At 38.4% G+C, this 23,791-nt stretch overlaps 1 protein-coding gene across 1 annotated transcript in view; it reads left to right on the top strand.

Annotated features, from left to right (window-relative positions):
• The window catches only part of KASH5 (KASH domain containing 5), a 44,135-nt gene extending 20,555 nt beyond the window's left edge, over positions 1-23,580 (top strand). The window contains exons 3-13 of the mRNA XM_058181795.1: positions 3,835-3,996; positions 4,440-4,557; positions 7,114-7,164; positions 16,363-16,440; positions 16,574-16,630; positions 17,748-17,807; positions 18,174-18,238; positions 18,693-18,780; positions 20,638-20,745; positions 21,431-21,584; positions 23,156-23,580. Of these exons, the coding sequence (XP_058037778.1) occupies positions 3,835-3,996; positions 4,440-4,557; positions 7,114-7,164; positions 16,363-16,440; positions 16,574-16,630; positions 17,748-17,807; positions 18,174-18,238; positions 18,693-18,780; positions 20,638-20,745; positions 21,431-21,584; positions 23,156-23,181 (967 nt within the window). The 3' untranslated portion in view covers positions 23,182-23,580. The remainder of the gene's footprint in view (positions 1-3,834; positions 3,997-4,439; positions 4,558-7,113; positions 7,165-16,362; positions 16,441-16,573; positions 16,631-17,747; positions 17,808-18,173; positions 18,239-18,692; positions 18,781-20,637; positions 20,746-21,430; positions 21,585-23,155) is intronic.
• The last annotated feature ends 211 nt before the right edge of the window (positions 23,581-23,791 follow it).

Raw genomic sequence — 23,791 nt, 5'->3', positions numbered from 1 at the left:
ATTAACAGTATTCAGAAATTGACTTACAGTTTGCTCTGGCACCAATATTAACTTTCCCAGATAAATCCATTTGTACTGTAAGAGTTCTCAAATGTTGTGATGTTGCAATATTATATTAAAGAAAGTTAGGCATGATAAAAAAAATGTTTGACTTTATGTGCATTTCACCAATTTCCAAAAGCCTTACCTGGCTAACAATGAACAATAAACAATGAACATTTAAAATCCTCTAAAACCATGTACATAGAAAAGAAAAATCCATATAAATAAGCCACCAGTGCTGCAGATCTGATTTGCATATTATGTAGTTTCTCTATTGCTATCCAGAAAAGAAAAGTTTCAGAAGTTTTCCTGAAAAAAGGAGGGAAAAGTTGGCTTGTAAAAAGTTGGCTTGTAATTACATCAGTTTCAGTAAGGATATTAGCTATTCTAGTTGGAAATGGAAATGTTGGAAATTGTAATACAGCGTTTCTGGAGGGCATCTATTTAAGGGAGGAAAATAAAATGATGCTTGCAAATATCCTGAAGGCAGGCAGCTAAATCCCTTGCCTTGAATTTCAGAGAGACTGTTAATGGAGTTAAATGTTGCATTTTTGGAAGTTTGATCACCAATATAAAATTGCAGTGTTTAAATTTGTCATATCAGGAGTTATTTCAAGCCAAGAAATCAAAATGATTCAAATAAGTGGCATAATTGTGCATTCTGAAAATTGTTAGAATTGAACATAATCAATAAATGTTACTGCCAAAATGGAATAAGTAAAATAGGGTGTTTCCAAATTCCTTGCTTGTTGATAATACAATTTGGTTTACATTTGTCATCTGTTGATACTTCTGGATTCCTATTCCTGTTGAATATGGCGGAGTAATACTGCATGAGAATACAGTATGGCATATGGATATGTTTTAATGTGGCATTTTTTATGTTTCTTTGCCCACAGTTTAATAAGGATATATATTTTCATCAAACTCTTCTGCAAATAACCTCTTTATTCCAATAGCAAATCTCTCCTACCCAAAGAGTGAACATTCTTGAATTGTTCATTAAGTGTGTTCTGCCCATACAGGCAATATTAATTCTGATTTCTTTATTCTTTCTGCTATTTCATTTATGTTACTGTGCCTGTAACTGAATATAGGTAGTCTTAAATTAGGACCATAATTGAGCCTAAAAATTTGCTGCTAAGGGAAACATTTGTTAAACAAATTTTGCCCCAGTTTACAACCTTTTGTGCCTCAGTTTTTAAGTGAATCACTGCAGTTGTTAAGTTATTATCACAGTTCTTAAATCAATTTTGATTCCCCATTGACTTTGCTTGTAAGAAGGTCACAAAAGATGATCACATGATTCTAGGACACTGCAACTGTCATAAATATGTGCCATTTGCCAAGCATCTGAATACTGATCATGTGAATATGGGGAGACTACAATAGTTGTAAGTGTGAAAAACAGCCATAAGTCACTTTTTTTTAGTGAGGTTGTAACTTTGAACAGTTACTAAATGAACTGTTGTAAGCCAAAAACTACCTGTACTGTTAGTTTCATACTGTTTCCCCAAAAATAAGACAGGGTCTTATTTTCTTTTGACCACCCCCAAGTAAGAGCTATGCCTTATTATCGGGGGGGGGATCTTATTTTGGGGGTGCAGGAAGTGGCGAGCATGGGACTAGATGTCCTGTTGCTGCCATCGCCTCCCCTCCCGCTTGGCACCAGCCGAGCGGCCCAACATGTCCCACCCCAATGGCAACTGCTGCTTCCCTTCCCTGTCATCTCTTTATCGAGAGGGGTGGCAGATGGGACAGGAGAAAAGCGAGACACGTGGAGCGAGAGGAGCTCCCCTTGCTGTCTCGTCTTCCCCCACCTCACTGGGCATGGCAGGGTTCCTGCCCCTCGCTTAGCCACCCGCCCCCTTTAGAGATGCAGTTTGGGGATGGCAGGTGGGGCAGGCAAGAAGCAAGCCGCAGGTCTTACCTTTCAAGCTCCGTCCCCTTCCTCGCCATTGTGTCCAGAGAAACATGCTGTAAAAGAAAACCTTCTCACAAGTTAAATCAAACTCCTTGAACGCTGCCATGCCTGGTGAGGTGGGGGGAGAAGAGACGGCAAGGGAAACCACGTCTCACTTCACGCATCTTGCTTCTCCCCCACCTCACCTGCCACCCCTCTCGATAAAGAGACGGTGGGGAAGGGAAGCAGCCAGGCTGCTGTTGCCATTGGGGTGGAGTGGGACATATTGGGCTGCTCAGCTGGCAGGAAGAACAGGAAGGGCATGCCATCCTCTCCCCCCCCCCCCCGGCATTGCGGCCTCACATCATGTTGTTTGCGCAGCAAGCAACCAGAGGAAATGGTGGGATCGGCTGTGCATGCGGGTAAGTAGTTGGGGGGAGTTATATTATCACATGTGCTGAAAAGCCCGATTGGGCTTATTATCCAGACATGTCTTATTTTCGGGGAAACGCGGTAATATATATTCAACCTAAATTTTTCCATAAACATTCATTCATGTTCTACAGTTTCATGCCTTTGATCCTAGGAGATGAGATACCCTGGTTTTGAAAAGTTAAAGTGCATTTGTATAAACATTTTGATCAAAATATGGCGAACATGATTTTGAGTTTATTTTTATATCAATTAACTTATAACTTGTAACTCCAGAAGGCTGGATAAATATTCTACTAGCACTTAGTAGGACAAACAAATTAAGGTTGCAGCAAATCAAAAGGCTAATCAATGCCAATTTAGTTTCTCTAATTACTGATTTTCAATGGAGAGAATATCTGCTTTTCCCCTTGCTCAGATACAGTATTTATCAATGTGCATGGTATCCATTTGGACCATTAATAACTGGACTTCCAGTAAGATGGTGATGCAGGGGACTGCACATACCTGAATTTCATCTGATACTTCTAAAATTTATTCCATAAATATTGTGTAGGAGCTTTTTTAATTGAAGCAGACAGCATGAGTATTAGCTGTTATTTGACTGCAACAAGCTAAGTTTAGAGAAATGTGGTATGCGAATAATAAAGAAAGTAAACTGAAGGTGGAACTCCAATAAATCTATCTCACATAGTATTAATTTTGAGAAGCATATGTTAATTATAAATAAAGATTGATAAGAGTAGTTTTATATTTTTGTTTAGTTTTCTCAATAATGCGTTATTAACATGGGTAACTTATATGCCATCAGAAATAATAATATATACTAGTTTGAGAACAATCTCTTGAACACAATATAGTAAAAATATGATATACACTAATGCTATTCCAAGATGTAGTATCTTCTGTGAATTCTTACAGTCAATCCTTAATCTCTTCTAAAATAGTTTTAAAAGGAATTATATGCCACAACATGTTGTGTAATCAGGATAAAAAAGTTTTTTTAAAAAAATTCTGCTTACTTTGTACATATATATATGGTATATGTATGGTCTGGCTATCTGATTTACTATTTGTCAGCCACTATGAGAACTTTTTGAATAAGAAGTGAGATGAATAATGTTTTAAATGTAAGATACACATTGAAAGGTATATATATCCATAATATTTGTTATAATAGACGAAATAGTGAAAAGTTACTTGCATTGAACCTGTAGCTTATATCAGAAGAAGAGTGAATTACTGGCAATAGGAACTATTCGTCCACAAGTATTCTGGACCCCATAGTTGTAATGAACAATTTGTTGCGTAAAATAAAATATTTGATCCATATGGTATGTTACATATCATATATAGAATATGTAATGGTGAGTGTGGTATAATTAGCATTATAATGGAATATAATGGCAAAAATCATTTTCCAATTTATTGGCTTTTTCTGTTTTTTTCCAAAAAAGGGAAGAGGCTATTGACTTGACAAATAGCATCAAGGACTTACAACATGACAACAAACAGTTAGCAGTGCAGAATGTTAAACTACAGAGAACTATTGAGGCTGCAGAAGAGCTCAATTTAAGACTCTCTGAAGAGATTTCTCAATTGAAAGGGAAGCTGAGAAGGTAAATGACAGAACTGTTTTACATGGGGCCATTGATAAGGATTAATCTCAAAATGCAACTAATACATTAAAAATATGGGAAAGCACTTAGGAAAAGGAAAAAAAGAATATTAATGCATTTATACAACATTATGCATATACTGCTGAAAGTTAAACAGAGATAACTCAATGAGGGATCAGTACAGATCTTTGAAATATTCTCACTCCATTGAACATGTCTTATGCCTCATATATTTTTCTCTGTCAACATCTTTTTATACTGTTTTTGGCTTCTTTCTACAGTGCCAGTTTCCCAATATAAGTTTATGCCCAGGTTACCTTCTTTCTTAATTTTTAGCTTAATATCTAATTATTTCTTCCTTTCATTTTCAACTTTGTTGTCAGTTCATCACAAAGGCAGAGTTCAGATCATTATGACTGAACACAATCTTTGTTATATTACAGTAACCAGCAAACACTGGAACAAGCTAAAATCTCAGCAAATGAATTGGAAGATTTGAAATTTTTTTCAAGAAGTATGGAGGAGGAAAATAATAGATTACACACACAAGCACGGCAATTGGTAGGTCTCTCTGTACATTTAATCATTTCTTGTAATCTATCAATATTTTTTCTCCTTTAGGAAATCAAAGTATGAATATTTCTTATATTTATTATTTGTTTGTGTTTTTTTATTGGAAGATTCAAGACTTTTGCAAAATTAATTCTGAAACTGTTAGAGGCTTTTCATTTGCACATTGCAGTTGGGCAGCAGAACTGATTAATTTCTTAGCAGTTGCATGGGAGGTATCACTGCAAACAATTGATACCTGAAACCATTTGAAAGCATTTATTTTCCATTGGTACATGCTCCTGTCTCACTCAAGTACCTTGAATCTCCTGCTTCAGCCTGGATTTAAGTCACAATTCAGGGCTCCTTTTAAATAGGAAAGAACTCAAAATTCATGTCCTATGGAGTGATTATAGGCATATCTCCATGTATGCTGCATGGTTTGATGCATGTTGGTGGGCATACTTTCAATCTTATTTTTTTTCCTTGAGCTGTTATTGAAAGATCTGGGGGTGGAGACAATTTCTATCACATTGCCATGATCAGATCGTGCACTGGTATAGGAATAAAGATATTAGGTTAGAAATGAGGACACTGAGTTCTAGTTTTGCCCTCCCCCTCAGCCCTAGAAAGGAGGTGGGGGGAAATTGCTTCTGAAAAAGCCTTGCCAAGAAAACTGCAGGACCATAATTTAGACCTTAGCTTATGACTACAATTGAGATTGGAATTTCGGTTGTTAAGCAATGCAGTTGTAAAGTGTGATATCATGTGACAGAATTTCTTAGCAATAGCAGTCCTGGCACTCCCTGTTGCTGTTGTTAACTGAATTCTATTGGTTGTTAACTGAATATCCACCCCAATCCAAGCCATTCTGGGCTTGGCCTCTCCTGATCTCGAGTCTCAGCAAAATAAAGGCTGCTTCCTTTTCAGTTCTTACCACTTGCCTATCTCCTCTTCATCTGTGTCCTTGCACCCTGCCATATGGGGTCACAAACAGCCTTAGGACTGTTCAGCTCTGGAACCTCTTGCAACATGGTAAATGTACCTGCAACAGCTGTAAATTTGGAGACTGCTTGTAAGCCCTTTTGTTCAATGCCATAACTGCCACAAAGAAGAACGGGTCAAGCTATTCTCCAAAGCACCCAAGAATAGGACAAGAAGCAACAGGTAGAAACTAATCAAGGAGAGAAGCATCTTAGAACTAAGAAGAAATTTCCTGACAGGTAGAAAAATTAATCGGTGGAAAAACTTGACTTCAAAAGCTGCGGATGCTCAAACACTGGAAGTTTTTAAGAAGATGTTGGATAACCATTTGTCTGAAATGGTGTAGGGTTTCCTGCCTAAGCAGGGGGTTGGACTAGAAGACCTCCAAGGTACCTTCCACCTCTGTTATTCTATTCTATAACTTTAAATAGATGCTGAATGAATAGTCATAAGTCAAGGGCTACCTAAGTCCAGGCAGTCACCAGGAGTCAGAAATTGAATCAAAGTCCCACATAAACAAATAAAAGACCCCCAGTTCAGATGTCTGTTTTTTAATTGATTTTTAGAAGGCATTTCCCAGCTCTCATAGGTTGTTTTTGTGCAGAATCTTGTAAGCAGTTACCATCAGGCAGCAAACCAGGCACTAAATGTTATTGCTCCCATGAATCCAATAAAGCATGGATACATGCCTTCAGTCAGGCCTACATGATGGTGATGAAGAAGGTGAGGTGTGTCTACTTCTCCCTTACTGCATCAGATAACTGCTATCCTGTGCTTTGTATAAGGTTATAAACTCCCTACTGGGGGAAGAAAAAGTTTTGTGATTTTACATTTGGTATGTATGTGCGCATCCGCAGCAGAGCTGAACAGGGGCAATGGCTTGCATGCCACCTCTGGCACGCATGCCTTTGTTCGCCGTCACAGGTATAGTGTAATATTAATGCAGTATCAGAGGTTTTCAGTTCAGTTGTGTAGAATGTGAAGGATGTGTGTTTGTGTTTTATTTTTTTATAGTTTTCTTATGTATGTACTGAAGATGGCATTTAATTTCATTGAACAAGGTACAATCACAATAAAGTAAACTTAAACTTAACTTTTTATGTTACACATGCATGGTTTTTATTCTTATTGTGTTAGAAGTTTTTATTTCTCTACTGTGGATGTTTGTATATTGTCTATGCAGTGAAAGTTGCCACGAGTTTCCTTGGATTGTGCCACTATGTTTAATAAATAAGTAAACAAATAAATAAATGGTTCTTTCAAATGATAACATGACTCCAAAACTGCCTGATCATTTTTTAAAATCATTGTTAAACAGATGCTGTGTAATCGGGTACTGTCTGTCAGTTTTGGCATTCCAATGTAGGGAGCATTGATCATTGTATATTGCAAGAATGGCAGTGAATACAGGCAAGCTCTTTGAATTACTTTATGAAGATTTGAGAAATAAAAAGGGGAGCTTTATTTAATTGCAGTCACAAGCTTATTTAAAGCTTCACAGTTATGAAACGTACTGTTGATGCAACTTTTTTCAAAATTCTTGTGACAGCCATTCAGTCAATATTTTTCTTCTATATTCTTTAGGAAAAAGAGCAGCAGTTTCTCTCTTTTAAGATGGATGACCTTCAGGATGAGGTGAGGTAAAGAGGGGAGAGTTCAGAAAATGAAGTTATAGTAGTTATGCCTGAAATAATTGCAGGGCTCACTAATTACTTTAATTTAACAGAATTTCAATGGCAGCAGAAAATTTTACCAGCTTGAAATTTTCTACCCTCATTGCTGATCTTATATAACATCTGTTCCAAGTCATTACAGTTGCCTGACCTCCCTTTTAGATATTAGATAACAAAGTCTAACCAACATTCTATACTTTAAGGCTACCTTTGGATAGTGTCAGAATAAAAGTGAGATATTCTTTAACAGTTAATTTTAATAGTTAATTTTTTATTTCCGAAAGAATCACTGCATAAAATTGCATATTTCCGCATAAAAGTGTAATTGTATATATTATCTACTAGTACATTGGATTTTAACATTTTCCTCACTCAGCTGGAAAAGAAACTAATTGAAACACCATCAACACATACTACCTTTCCAAGATAGATTTCCAAGGTAGATTTCCAAGATGGCGCCGACGAAGGCTGCTTCGGTGAAATGCTCTCTAATTGTTTCTTTATTTCTAATTGTTCTCTGTGACTCACTACGGATTTCCTACTCACGAGACCATCTCCTAAAAATTAAGGAACATTTCTTTAAGGAGCAGCTTTCTTTAATCTCACCCCCGCCTGTCTTTACAAACACGGACGAGATTCTAACACAGGAGGAGGCAATTCCCACGGAGCCATGGATTACTAAAAAACCAAACGACGAAAACGAAGGAAAAGAGGTAAACGATCTGGGATCTTAATCAAGCTAAGAACTCGCATTAAAACTCCTCTGCCTTCAATTTTCCTAACAAATATACGCTCACTTGCAAATAAGATGGATGAAATACTCCTCTTAAACAAATACTATTCTGATTTTCGCAATTCAGCAGTCCTATGCTTCTCTGAAACCTGGTTAAATGAATCAGTTGAAAATAGCAGCCTGAACATTCCAGGATTTCAAATTGAACGATCAGACAGGATTCCAGAAACATCTGGTAAAAAGAAAGGAGGAGGCTTATGCCTATATATTAGCAGAAACTGGTGTCAAGATTTTAAAATAATTTACAAATTCTGTGACAACAATTTAGAGACTCTAATTATCAACTGCAAACCTTACTATTCGCCTCGTGAATTTTCCTCATTTCTTCTAATTGCTGTTTATGTCCCACCACAAGCCTGGGTAAACAAGGCATTACGAACTCTAGCTGACCAAATCATGGAGGCTGAAGCCAAACACCCTGATTCACTGGCCATTGTTTTGGGAGATCTAAACAAGGCAAACTTAAGGAAAGAACTACCAAAATACTTTCAGCATGTCAATTGTCCCACCAGAGGCAAGAATACTCTAGACCACTGCTACACAACACTAAAAGATGCCTATCGGTCTTTACCACGTGCAGCTGTAGGACACTCTGATCATTGCATGATTCACCTTGTACGTGCTTACAGGCAAAGACTGTAAGCCACAAAACGAATAATTAAATCAGTGAAAACCTGGAGGAATCAGAATTAAAGCTACAGGCATGTTTTGACTGCACTGATTGGAATATTTTAAAGATACCTCTGCAGACCTGGATGAACTCACAGATACTGTAACATCATATGTCAGCTTCTGTGAAGACCTATGTGTACCTACAAGGAACTTGAATACACAGTAACAACAAACCTTGGTTTACACCTAAACTTAAGCAGCTACGACATTCCAAAGAGGAAGCCTACAGAAAGGTGATAAAATGCTGTACAATCAGGCCAGAAATGCACTAACAAGGGAGATAAGAGCAGCAAAAAGAAGCTACTCTGAAAAGCTAAAGAATCAGTTTTCAGCAAATGAACCAGCAAACATGTGGAAAACTCTTAAAAATATCACCGGCTATGGCAAACCTCCTTCCCAGGCTGAAGGTAATCAACAACTGGCAGATGACCTGAATGAGTTTTACTGCAGGTTTGAAAGGAAACTACAGCCACCTATCTCCACAACCCCCATCTCAGACACACCAACAACAGCCAAGCCTCCTACAACTGACCCCATTTCATTGGGTTCACAACCCCTAGTGATCACAGAAAAGGAAGTGCAGGACCTATTTCACAGACAAAAGCCAGGAAAAGCTCCAGGCCCAGACAAGATAACTCCTTCTTGCTTAAAAGTCTGTGCTGACCAATTGGCCCCATCTTCACCCATATTTTCAATAAATCACTAGAGATGTGTTTTGTTTTTGGGCGCTGGAGCCTTTCTTATTGCCTTGACCTTGCTCTCAGTGGGGTGAATTCTCCTTGTCTATTCTGTAGCCCAAGAACTCTACGGATTCTACCCCTATTTGGCATTTGTTCACTTTAACTTTAGACCGCTGACCGGAAAATGCCCAAAACTTTTCTCAAACGCCCCCAATTCTTCTAAATTTTCGGCTGATACCAATACATCATCAAAATAGGGATCACCCTGGGAGCCCTTGCAGAAGACGCTCCATTAAATTTTGAAATAGACCAGGTGCCACACTCACCCCAAACTGTAACCGGGTACACTTGAAAGCACCTCGGTGAGTCACAATTGTCTGGGCTTCGGCTGTGTTGGCGTCCACGGGCAGTTGTTGATAAGCTTGGGCCAAATCTAATTTGGCAAAAACGTGCCCTTGCCCCAGCGAGTGCAGCAAGTGTTGCACCACTCGGACCGGGTAAGCGCTTTTTTGCAAGGCTTTGTTTAAAGTTGCCTTGTAATCAGCGCAGATTCTAATTGACCCATCTGGTTTCACTGGGGTGACGATTGGCGTCTCCCACTTTGCATGATCGACTGGTACTAGTATCCCCTGACTGACTAGTTTGTCTATCTCCCTGTCAATCTTGGGTTTAAGGGCAAAAGGACCCTCCTAGCTTTAACCGTATGGGGCTACCTGGGGTCTAAATTGAAGAAATAGGGGTCCCTTGTACTTGCCCAGGCAGTCCTTGAAAACATCTTCGAATTCGTCCATGAGTGTGTCCTTTAGGTTAAAGTCATTTCGGTAGATGCCAGTCACTCCATGCCCAACGCACGGAACCAGTCTAGTCCCAACAAACTTGGCAGGGTCCCTTCGACTATCGTGATGGGCAGGGTCTTCTTGTGTGGTCCGTACTCGACGCGGACGGAGGTTGTCCCTCGAACAGGGATGCGATTCCCTTGGTAGTCTTGAACTTTTAGCCGCTGTGTTTGCAGTTTGCGTTTGGCGATTTTCGGCAAAGCTTTCGCAAAAGTGTCCCAGGACATGATTGTGATCGCTGACCCTGTGTCCACTTCCAGTTGGCACGGCACTCCTTCGATTTTCGGTTTTGTGAAGATTTTCTTCTCTACGCGGGTTGCTGCACGACCCACTATCACGGTCGTTCGATTTGACTTCGCGCCCTTTTTGTTTTGACCAATCACGGGTCGCCTTGCCGATCCCGCGCCTGATTGGTTGGTTTGAATTTCGGCGGGAAGGTTGGGGTGCTCGACAGACTTGAGCCAGGTGCCCTTCTTCTCGCACCGACATGTAGCGCCCTTGAACTTGCATTGTTGACGCTGGTGTTGCCCTCCGCAACTTCCGCATTCATCAGTCTTCTTGCTCATTCTCCGTGTGGAAAACTCCTTCCTCATCCTCGCCGTCTGATTCGGTCTGGATTTCTTCGTTGTGGACCGGGGTTGATTTCGCCGCCATTGGTGTGAGCGGCTTTTGTAGGGTTTCTGCTGCTTGGGTGGACATCTCATGAGCTCTGGCTTCGCCCAGAGCGTTTGCCAGCGATAGGTTGCTCTTGGATAGCAGCCGCCCGCAAACGAATGTCCCTGACCCCACGGATAAGTTGCTCCAACAGTTCCTCATCCAAATCTCGGTACCCACAATATTTAGAGGCTTTTCTTAGGGCGGCCATGTATTCGCTGATGGACTCGCCCTCTTGCTGTCTGCGCCTCCAAATTCAAAACGCTGCACGATTTGGACGGTGTTGGCGCGAAATGGTCCTTCAATAGGTTCTGCAGAGTTTGCCACGATACCGATTGTACCGGCGTTGGCTCTGCCAGGGCTTCTGCGATGTCGATGACCTCGGGACCGCAGTGGCTCAGGAAATATGCCCTTTTCCTGTTATCTGGAACTCCTTGCAGTCTGCTCCTCGAGGAAGCTCTCGAAACGGGTCATGTACGTTCCCCATTTCTCCTTGGATGGGTCAAACGGCACGGGCGATGTGTAGCTGGCCATCGCTGCGTTTCCGCCCTGAATTTGCTGGGTTCGGTTCTTTCGTGCGTTCAGCTCGTTCCTGGTGCTTTTAGCCTCGAGATCCCACCTTCGTCGCCAGTGTTAAGTTTGGGCAGTAACGAGGCAGGAGACCAGGGTAGTGACAACAGCTCTTTAATATACAGTGAACCCAGCAACCAGTACTGGGGCAAACCTCTCTTTATATACAATTCGGCCGGTGGCCTCAACCAATCAGCAACGTGCTAATTCCCGCCAAAACTTTTAAAGATACATTACACATGCCTTCAGTCAGGCCTACATGATGGTGATGAAGAAGGTGAGGTGTGTCTACTTCTCCCTTACTGCATCAGATAACTGCTATCCTGTGCTTTGTATAAGGTTATAAACTCCCTACTGGGGGAAGAAAAAGTTTTGTGATTTTACATTTGGTATGTATGTACGCATCCGCAGCAGAGCTGAACAGGGGCAATGGCTTGCATGCCACCTCTGGCACGCATGCCTTTGTTCGCCGTCACAGGTATAGTATAATATTAATGCAGTATCAGAGGTTTTCAGTTCAGTTGTGTAGAATGTGAAGGATGTGTGTTTCTGTTTTATTTTTTTATAGTTTTCTTACGTATGTACTGAAGATGGCATTTAATTTCATTGAACAAGGTACAATCACAATAAAGTAAACTTAAACTTAACTTTTTATGTTACACATGCATGGTTTTTATTCTTATTGTGTTAGAAGTTTTTATTTCTCTACTGTGGATGTTTGTATATTGTCTATGCAGTGAAAGTTGCCACGAGTTTCCTTGGATTGTGCCACTATGTTTAATAAATAAGTAAACAAATAAATAAATGGTTCTTTCAAATGATAACATGACTCCAAAACTGCCTGATCATTTTTTAAAATCATTGTTAAACAGATGCTGTGTAATCGGGTACTGTCTGTCAGTTTTGGCATTCCAATGTAGGGAGCATTGATCATTGTATATTGCAAGAATGGCAGTGAATACAGGCAAGCTCTTTGAATTACTTTATGAAGATTTGAGAAATAAAAAGGGGAGCTTTATTTAATTGCAGTCACAAGCTTATTTAAAGCTTCACAGTTATGAAACGTACTGTTGATGCAACTTTTTTCAAAATTCTTGTGACAGCCATTCAGTCAATATTTTTCTTCTATATTCTTTAGGAAAAAGAGCAGCAGTTTCTCTCTTTTAAGATGGATGACCTTCAGGATGAGGTGAGGTAAAGAGGAGAGTTCAGAAAATGAAGTTATAGTAGTTATGCCTGAAATAATTGCAGGGCTCACTAATTACTTTAATTTAACAGAATTTCAATGGCAGCAGAAAATTTTACCAGCTTGAAATTTTCTACCCTCATTGCTGATCCTTATATAACATCTGTTCCAAGTCATTACAGTTGCCTGACCTCCCTTTTAGATATTAGATAACAAAGTCTAACCAACATTCTATACTTTAAGGCTACCTTTGGATAGTGTCAGAATAAAAGTGAGATATTCTTTAACAGTTAATTTTAATAGTTAATTTTTTATTTCCGAAAGAATCACTGCATAAAATTGCATATTTCCGCATAAAAGTGTAATTGTATATATTATCTACTAGTACATTGGATTTTAACATTTTCCTCACTCAGCTGGAAAAGAAACTAATTGAAACACCATCAACACATACTACCTTTCCAAGATAGATTTCCAAGGTAGATTTCCAAGATGGCGCCGACGAAGGCTGCCTCGGTGAAATGCTCTCTAATTGTTTCTTTATTTCTAATTGTTCTCTGTGACTCACTACGGATTTCCTACTCACGAGACCATCTCCTAAAAATTAAGGAACATTTCTTTAAGGAGCAGCTTTCTTTAATCTCACCCCCGCCTGTCTTTACAAACACGGAGGAGATTCTAACACAGGAGGAGGCAATTCCCACGGAGCCATGGATTACTAAAAAAACCAAACGACGGAAACGAAGGAAAAGAGGTAAACGATCTGGGATCTTAATCAAGCTAAGAACTCGCATTAAAACTCCTCTGCCTTCAATTTTCCTAACAAATATACGCTCACTTGCAAATAAGATGGATGAAATACTCCTCTTAAACAAATACTATTCTGATTTTCGCAATTCAGCAGTCCTATGCTTCTCTGAAACCTGGTTAAATGAATCAATTGAAAATAGCAGCCTGAACATTCCAGGATTTCAAATTGAACGATCAGACAGGATTCCAGAAACATCTGGTAAAAAGAAAGGAGGAGGCTTATGCCTATATATTAGCAGAAACTGGTGTCAAGATTTTAAAATAATTTACAAATTCTGTGACAACAATTTAGAGACTCTAATTATCAACTGCAAACCTTACTATTCGCCTCGTGAATTTTCCTCATTTCTTCTAATTGCTGTTTATGTCCCACCACAAGCCTGTGTAAACAAGGCATTACGAACTCTAGCTGACCAAATCATGGAGGCTGAAGCCAAACACCCTGATTCACTGGCCATTGTTTTGGGAGATCTAAACAAGGCAAACTTAAGGAAAGAACTACCAAAATACTTTCAGCATGTCAATTGTCCCACCAGAGGCAAGAATACTCTAGACCATTGCTACACAACACTAAAAGATGCCTATCGGTCTTTACCACGTGCAGCTGTAGGACACTCTGATCATTGCATGATTCACCTTGTACCTGCTTACAGGCAAAGACTTAAAGCCACAAAACCAATAATTAAATCAGTGAAAACCTGGACGGAGGAATCAGAATTAAAGCTACAGGCATGTTTTGACTGCACTGATTGGAATATTTTAAAGATCCCTCTGCAGACCTGGATGAACTCACAGATACTGTAACATCATATGTCAGCTTCTGTGAAGACCTATGTGTACCTACAAGGAACTTGCGAATACACAGTAACAACAAACCTTGGTTTACACCTAAACTTAAGCAGCTACGACATTCCAAAGAGGAAGCCTACAGAAAAGGTGATAAAATGCTGTACAATCAGGCCAGAAATGCACTAACAAGGAGATAAGAGCAGCAAAAAGAAGCTACTCTGAAAAGCTAAAGAATCAGTTTTCAGCAAATGAACCAGCAAACATGTGGAAAACTCTTAAAAATATCACCGGCTATGGCAAACCTCCTTCCCAGGCTGAAGGTAATCAACAACTGGCAGATGACCTGAATGAGTTTTACTGCAGGTTTGAAAGGAAACTACAGCCACCTATCTCCACAACCCCATCTCAGACACACCAACAACAGCCAAGCCTCCTACAACTGACCCCATTTCATTGGGTTCACAACCCCTAGTGATCACAGAAAAGGAAGTGCAGGACCTATTTCACAGACAAAAGCCAGGAAAAGCTCCAGGCCCAGACAAGATAACTCCTTGCTTAAAAGTCTGTGCTGACCAATTGGCCCCCATCTTCACCCATATTTTCAATAAATCACTAGAGATGTGTTATGTTCCTTCTTGCTTCAAACGCTCTACCATCATCCCAGTGCCGAAGAAGCCCACCATCAAGGAACTGAATGACTACAGACCAATTGCTTTAACAGCTGTAGTCATGAAAACCTTTGAAAGGCTAGTGCTTTCCTACCTGAAAACCATCACAGATCCGCTGTTAGACCCCTTGCAATTTGCATACCGAGCAAATAGATCAACAGATTAAATGCTGTTAATATGGCTCTGCACTACATCCTACAACATCTTGAGTCTCCAAGGGTCCTTTTTGTAGACTTTAGTTCAGTATTCAATACCATCATTCCAGACATTTTTCTAACTAAGCTAAACCAGCTACAGGTACCGCAACAGACTTGTAAGTGGATCACAAGCTTCCTAACAAACAGGAAGCAGCAGGTGAAGCTAAGCAAGATCACATCAAATACCTGTACAATTAGCACAGGGGCCCTCCAAGGCTGTGTGCTCTCCCCACTTCTCTTCTCTCTGTATACCAATGACTGCATCTCCAATGATCCATCTGTTAAGCTACTGAAGTTCGCAGATGACACAACAGTGATTGGTCTCATTCGAGACAATGACGAATCCGCATATAGACAAGAGGTCGAACGACTAGCCTTGTGGTGCAACCAAAACAATCTGGAACTGAACACACTCAAAACCGTAGAAATGGTGGTAGACTTTAGGAGAAACCCTTCCATACTTCCACCTCTCACAATACTTGACAACACAGTATCAACAGTAGAAACCTTCAAATTTCTGGGTTCTATCATATCGCAAGATCTCAAATGGACAGCTAACATCAAAAACATCATTAAAAAAGGACAACAAAGAATGTTCTTTCTGCGCCAACTCAGTAAGCTCAAACTGCCCAAGGAGCTGCTGATCCAATTCTACAGAGGAATTATTGAGTCTGTCATTTGCACCTCTATAACTGTCTGGTTCGGTTCTGCAACCCAACAAGAAAAACACAGACTTCAGAGGATAATTAGAACTGCAGAAAAAATAATTGCTACCAACCTGCCTTCCATTGAGGACCTGTATACTGCACGAATCAAGAAGAGGGCCGTGAAAATATTTGCAGATCCCTCGCATACTGGACATAAACTGTTTCAACTCCTACCCTCAAAACGACGCTATAGAGCACTGCACACCAGAACAACTAGACACAAGAACAGTTTTTCCCCGAAGGCCATCACTCTGCTAAGCAAATAATTCCCTCAACACTGTCAGACTATTTACTGAATCTGCACTACTATTAATCGTTTCATAGTTCCCATCACCAATCTCTTTCCACTTATGACTGTATGACTATAACTTGTTGCTGGCAATCCTTATGATTTATATTGATATATTGACCATCAATTGTGTTGTAAATGTTGTACCTTGATGAACGTATCTTTTCTTTTATGTACACTGAGAGCATATGCACCAAGACAAATTCCTTGTGTGTCCAATCACACTTGGCCAATAAAATTCTATTCTATTCTATTCTACCTTGACCCAGAGGTAAGAAACATTCATAATCTGTTGAATTTGTCTTCCAGAACAAAAAATTGCTTCTAGAAAAAGAAAGCTCAGAGGGGAAAATCAAAGAGCTATTTATAAAGAAAACCAAAATGAAGGTATGAATGAACTGAGTTGTATATGTAGCTTATTGAAAATGTCAGGGTACCACTAGTTGGGTAGTTAACTGCAGTACTTATAATTTGGCTGTATGATTGCAACTACCATATTTGTATTTTCATTTCCTCGTAGTCACAACTCTCTGAGTATGAAAATCATATCTCTTGCAAAGAGGCTGTCCTTAATAAGGTGAGTTGTTTGTCCAGGGTAAGCAAAATTGAAAATGTTGTTACTGTATTTTTCGGAGTATAAGATGCACTTCCCCCCTAAAAGAAGGTGAAAATTTGGGTGCATCTTATACACTGAATATAGCACCACCCACCCACTGGCCCCCACCCTTTAGCCTCTGCTTCCCAGCAATTTACTTTCTTGCAGCAAACAGCCCATTTCAGCTTCAGCACAGCCTGATTAGCATAAGCAGCTGACTGTCGGTTGGATCTGGCTCCCAACCCTCAGCTGTTTCAGGCTGTAGGGATTGCCATTGCCTATTGGCGCATGGGCTTCCACTGTTTGCTGCAAGGAGGCAAATTTCTGGGAGGCAGAGGCAGTTTTTTTTTTCTTGTGCTAATCAGGCTGTGCTTAAAATGAAAATGAAACTAAAGCAGGCTGTTTGCTGCTTGCTGCAAGGAGGCAAATTGCTGGGAGGCAGAGGCAGATTTTTGTCTTGTTTTCCTCCCCAAAAAGGGTAGGTGTGTCTTATAGTCCGGAGCGTCTTATATTCTGAAAAATATAGTGTATCATAATGGCAGTGGGGGTTTAAATAACTGTAGGTCTTATGATATTTTGTGCTATTATGGATGATTATAACAGTTGAAACAACTATTGTTTTAAGGTGATGAAGAGTTTTTGCTATCATAGTTACTATAATAAATGCAGGTACCATTTTAAAACTCACCACCACTAATTTATTAAAGCTGCTTTTTCAGACTTTTCTTATGAACCTGAAAAATTGATGCTGCAGAGCTATATATTTTATAGTAATTTGCAATGATTCTTCAGATGTTAAAATAATTGACAATCTCAGCCTAACTTGTTTTGACTCTGCATCTAGGAATCCCTAGGTGTCACTCAACTTCAACGTTAAATGTAATTTGATTATGAAAAAAGAAATGATTCCTAGGTTCAGATTCTACTCTTGTGCCATATCCGTCATTGGACATTGGTGATCATGTTGGTGATCCTATTTTTATCAACTAAGTTCAGATAGCTACTTACAAGATAGCTACTTACTTTACTAGAACATAATTTGCTTTGTGATACTGAGTTACTCACTTTTTATGGATTTTATTAATTTTTATATTTATAGAAAATAAAACAAATCGAAGACCTTACAATAACTCTGGACGAATATCGAATGATGGTACAGGTAATGTATATTTTAATTGTGACAAGAAGGAATCTGTCCAAAGTGTCATTAAGCAATCCAGGCACAAGATTGCTTGGAATGTCCACAGTTTATTATCCTAAAGTTTCCCATTTCAGTTACATAATTGTAAAAACAGTTGGTAATGCAAACTAGGAAGGTGAAAGTTTACAGATTTTTTCGACCCTTTCTTCAGCTTATGGCAAGTGTTCTACATCAGTGAAATTACTGAAATGTTAATCAAATTGAACATTTCTATAAAGTAAGTCTATGGAGATTTGTAGATTTCCTGTTTAGCTACTGCCTTGCTTCTTTCCTCTGCACTATAGCAGCTGTTGTACATATTCTTATATTGTACTCTCCATATAGGAATTGAAACTAGAAGTTAGTAGGCTTCAAGAACACTTATGTCAATCCTATCAAGACTTAAAAATGTAAGTGCTATTAGCATTGGATATTTTTAGTGTGAAAATTTTAAGGTGTACTGTAAAGCCTATTGAATGCTAATACTATAATATTTGTTACAAACTCTATTTTTAAGGAAAGACAAAAAAGTGATATTAAATAAATGCCACATATAAATGCTATTCCAACAAATCTTGAGGCTAATTTGTAATTACATTATTCCTTTTCAATAAATCTCATATTTATTCAAGAAATTATGTAATGCATATGTAATGTAAAGGCTTTTTGTTATATTAATTTAACTATCTTAATTTTGGGAAGACTTTTATTGAACAAGGATAAATAAATGATATCATATTTTCCAATTTATTCAGTTTTATTATATACATTTAAACCATTGTTCCTACCAGATGTATAGCTGCAGAAATGTAACAGAAATGGAATTTTTTCTACAACTCATCAGTAGTTATTTTCTTGATGCAGGTCGCCAACAAACTCTATACAAAACACGAATGGTCCCATACAGGCATCTGCACAGTCACTCTACAAAGAGATTGAAGAATCACGTAGAGTAAGAAACATTTCTGTTTAGAGAATTATGCCGTTGCTTTAGATGAACTGATAATAATCTGGGGTATTTTGAACATAAATTGGGAATATATTAAAGAATAGAAGACCAGAAATTTATCACAAATTTTTTCCATTTAACTGTACCTTACCCATAGAATGAAATGAATAGAGAATTGCTGCTTGCATTCTTTGAAGTATAAGCAGAGCCAAGTAAGCCCTAGCCAACAAAACTAACTCTGTTAGAGTTCTGGAAGACCTGTAAGACCTGGCTGTTTTCCCAGACCCAATGTTGGAACCCTTCTTGTGATGGTGTTTGTTTGTTTGACTATTAAGGCTGTTATGTTTTGTTGTTATGCTTTTAATTATTTGAAATTGTAAATTTGCTCAGGATCTTTAAGAATGGGACAATATATTAATCTAATAAAAGAGTAAACAAGCTTATTAAAATTATGAAATAATAGATTAATCTTTGGAAAGTGGGTTAAGATTGGGATTGTTTGAATTTAAGGGCCAAAAAAAGCACTTTTAAAGTACCTGCTTGCAATTCTTTAAAGCTGTCAGAGTTTCACCCAGGATTTGATAAATTTCTGAAAACTCAAACCTGCACCCTGGAGCAATATGAAGAGACAAAGACATGACTCAGATAAATAAGTTACATTTACTGCAGATAGAAGCCCAGATAACTAAAATCAACTCCTTTGTGATCAAGCCCTCTAAACAATTCATGGTTTAAATATTAGAATTTTTTTTTTATTGGCCAAGTGTGATTGGACACACAAGGAATTTGTCTTGGTGCATATGCTCTCAGTGTACATAAAAGAAAAGATACGTTCATCAAGGTACAACATTTATAACACAAAATGATGGTCAATATATCAATATAAATCATAAGGATTGCCAGCAACAAAGTTACAGTCATACAGTCATAAGTGGAAAGAGATTGATGATGGGAACGATGAGAAGATTAATAGTAGTGCAGATTTACTAAATAGTTTGACAGTGTTGAGGGAATTATTTGTTTAGCAGAGTGATGGCCTTTGGGAAAAAACTGTTCTTGTGTCTAGTTGTTCTGTTGTGCAGGGCTCTATAGTGTCATTTTGAGGGTAGGAGTTGAAACAGTTTATGTCCTGGATGTGAGGGATCTGTAAATATTTTCACGGCCCTCTTCTTGATTCATGCAGTATACAGGTCCTCAGTGGAAGGCAGCTTGGTAGCAATTATTTTTTCTGCCGTTCTAATTATCCTCTGAAATCTGTGTTATATAGTAATGGACAATCCCACTCACTTTTCAGCCCTGAATGTGCAATTACTTATGCATGTTTTGGTAATAGTACTGTTTGATCTCACATTCTTTGCTTCTGGCTTTAGTCTGTCCACACAAAAATAACTGCCTCTTTTCGTGGAATTGCATAATTCTGTTCATATTCCTGTGAAGTTGAATGTAAGGAATTGCAATTGTGTTACCTGTATCCATGCTCCAAAATACATCTTCCTTTTCAGATGTAAAGCTTTGATTAATACCTGAATGCATATGTTAATATTAAATTATAATTAAAGTTGGATGGTCACACTAATGCTGTCTTACAACAAATTAGTAGTCATTATCAACTCAATCAGCACAGGAATGGAGTTGTCACGCTAAAGTCCAATACTAGAATGAAGTTATCACATTACAGGCCAATCCTAGATTGTTACAGTTATAATACATATAACATATGTAATAGTAACAGGGAGGGGAATAACATTTTGCCAAGAATAAATATTTTACTCTGTTAGAAAAAACTCTCTGTCATGAAATGCTATATTAATAAGTATTAAATTGTATACAACATTCCTCAAACTATGACTTGATATGTAGCAGGAGATCAGTAAGGAATCTGGCTTGCCTAGTCCTTTGTGTGGGATGTTGAATTCTTTGGTGATACATCCAGTGGCTGAAGGAAGCATTGATTATTTGACAGAACAGGTAAATATAGAATCACAAATACATTGGGTTCCCTGCCACTTTTTTCCTGAAAATCTGAATTATAATGACACATACTGTAGATTTCATAGCAGTGAGCACTTAAAGTTTGATTCCTGCTTTAATAACGGCAACTTATTCCAGAAGTTGATTTGGACACATTTTTTTGGTAGCCCCTTCTTCTGTTTTTAGGATTTTTAAAAAACAAATTGATTCCAAATGATATTGCAGCTAATTCATGTCCAGCTTTCAGCAGATACTATTCAGGATTTAAGTAGACTTTTGAACATCTCTTCAAGTCTACTTGGATATATTCCCATCAGCAGAAGATTTTCAGCCCTTTTGCTTTTGCAAATCTGCCATAATAATTAAAACAATCCAGGTTTATCACTAAGAAAAACTTCTTATTAATTTAGAACTATTTGGATGAACAATGTAGCATTAAAATTAATATATACTTAATTAGAATTCAAAACATCATCTTTATTCCGTCATATAAAAGATAGCACCTCATTTTCTTTAACTAACTGAGCAATAATTGTCTGGATATTTGTAGCTTATATATGATAGCACTACTTTCATGACCTTTTTAAGTAGGTTAAAAAGTCCTCTCAGTTTTGTTAAGAACTGATAAAGGCCTAATGTGAGATTTATTGTTCTGGCAACTATTCTTTTTCTCTTTCTCTAGGAACACAGCAAGAAAGGGTCAGATGATACCAAAGCATTACTTCCAGTTTCACATAGCTTGTCTCGGTTAAACCGTTCGACTGATAGTAAACTAATATTGAAGAATCAGGAACATAAACAAAATCAAAATATCTTCTGTCAGAGAAAGGGGGAAGGTAGGAACAAGGGTGACATTGCTAAATAAATGAGAATGTCTCAAAGATATTCTTCGATCAAGAGTTTAGCTATAAATTGAGAATACTCAGATCTCTTTGGAAATAAACTTTTCTCTTTAATATTGAATGCTTCTAAGAGATGGATGTAAATAGGGACAATAACAAACAAATATTGGAAAATGAGAGCAACAGATGCTACCCCAGCGAGATTTTATGAACTTCCTAAGATACACAAAATAGGAGTCCTTCTCAGACATATTGTAGTGCTACGAGATATCTCTACCTACAATCAAACTAAATGGCTGCACAACGTTCAAGCTTCCTGATCCTACCCCTGAACTCATCCACACAGCTTCTGAGAGTGCAAGTTCTGAGCATGCAAGAGAGTACCATGCAGAGGCTATCATATTAGGACAAATCATGAATTGCAAAGATTGCTTTGAGGTGGAAGGTACTTCTAATGTAATCTACCAGATCCCCTGCATGGATTGCCCCTGTGACTATGTAGGACATATGGGAAGGAAGCTAATCATCAGACTGCAAGAACACAAGCGGTCAGAAGAGACCTGAACTCATTGGTAGCCTCACATTGCCATGAACAAGGACATATATTCAATTTCGCAGCTACTAAGATTGTTAGCTGAGTAGGTACAAAGGTAGCCAGGGAAATGATTTAAGTCTGGGAAATGGGCCCTTTGTCAGTCAATAGGAGTGCTGATTTACCACCAGATTTATCAGTTACTTGGAGCCAGGGACTTGGCAACACAAGGAAACAACAGCCAATAGCCAGTCATCAACACACTAGTCAAGCAGTAGGAAGCCACACCAACCAGGTACCACATAAATATGACGCATAGAGTAGCCCAAATAACCCATTCTGGTAGAGAGAAGTTCCCTGAAGATGGATGATGCACGAATCTGAAAACTCGGAAGACTAAACTCTGGTCCTGGTGAACAACTCAGATTGGAGCCTGTAAACTTATTATAACTATTAACTAGTTCTGGATAACATTTCAGATTCCTCCTTTATTTATTGTGCTTACATACCTAGCCAGTATATAAGATGAAGGTGAAGATTATACTCCTAGAAAATTTGTTTATGGCTTATGCTTGCTTAATGGGGAAAGCTACTTTAAATTTAGAACAACTAAGGACAACTTAAGACTGCCTTAAATATGAATTACCAATGACTTAAAGTTATGACAAAAGAGTTTCCAGGGCATGTTCTGCCATTGTTATCTAGAAAAGGGAAAAGTCTATATATAGTGAGCATTTTAATCTTATGATTAAAAGTTTCTTCATATCAGATTGAAGAAATTTACATTTTCTGTTGTATCTCTGTATCTACAATATCTCTATATAATAAGCAGCGGTGAAATCTGGCCGGATCTATCCAGCTTGTACAAACCGGTAGAGCCTGCGGCGGGAGGCTCTGGCCACCCACCAGCACATCATTACGTCCCATTTTTGAGGCTCTGCACATGCGCAGAAGAGGCTCACATTTCCGAACCAGTAGCGAAGGTAAGTGCATTTCATTGCTGATAATAAGTATCATTTTTTCTCCTATCTAGCAGAGAGGAATCAAAACAAACCCTGACAGTTGAACACCTTGGCAATAGCAAGACTCTTGAATTGACTCTAAAGAATATGGATGTGTGGGCCTACCCATCTAATATAGAGTCTCAGGTACTTTCTTGTACTTGCAAAGGGAAATAATGGCATAGAGATTTCTAATCTGGAAGGGGGATATTTTTAGATAGAATGATTGGCAGCCTTTATGCACTGAACCAACTACAAGAATATCTAAATTTCACTTGCTATATGTATGTTTAAATCTGTGAACAACCATGTTTGCATTCATATCTCCAAAAAATACATTGTTTTGGTAACATGCAGCTGCTATATCAGCATCTCCTCATTTAGGTATTTACTGAAACATAGAATTTAACTAGGGATATCAGACTTTTCCATAAATTGCATGTGATCTCCTTTCAGATATTTGAATACCTGTAGTACTGCTTAATACTCCTTAGGCATTTTCTTTTATGTTTAAACATATCCATATTTTTCAATCTCTCTTCATAAGGCTTAGTTTTTTGTATTAGTATTACATATACTTTAATATTCTATGTTTTGGAGTTATTTTTCTCAATTTGACTTTTGTGGTATGATCCCAGTTATGGAATATGATCTTTGATTTATTGCTT

The sequence above is a fragment of the Ahaetulla prasina genome, chromosome 4 (assembly GCF_028640845.1).
Source record: "Ahaetulla prasina isolate Xishuangbanna chromosome 4, ASM2864084v1, whole genome shotgun sequence".
Lineage (NCBI taxonomy): Eukaryota > Metazoa > Chordata > Lepidosauria > Squamata > Colubridae > Ahaetulla > Ahaetulla prasina.
This window is presented reverse-complemented; position numbering and strand designations above follow the sequence as displayed.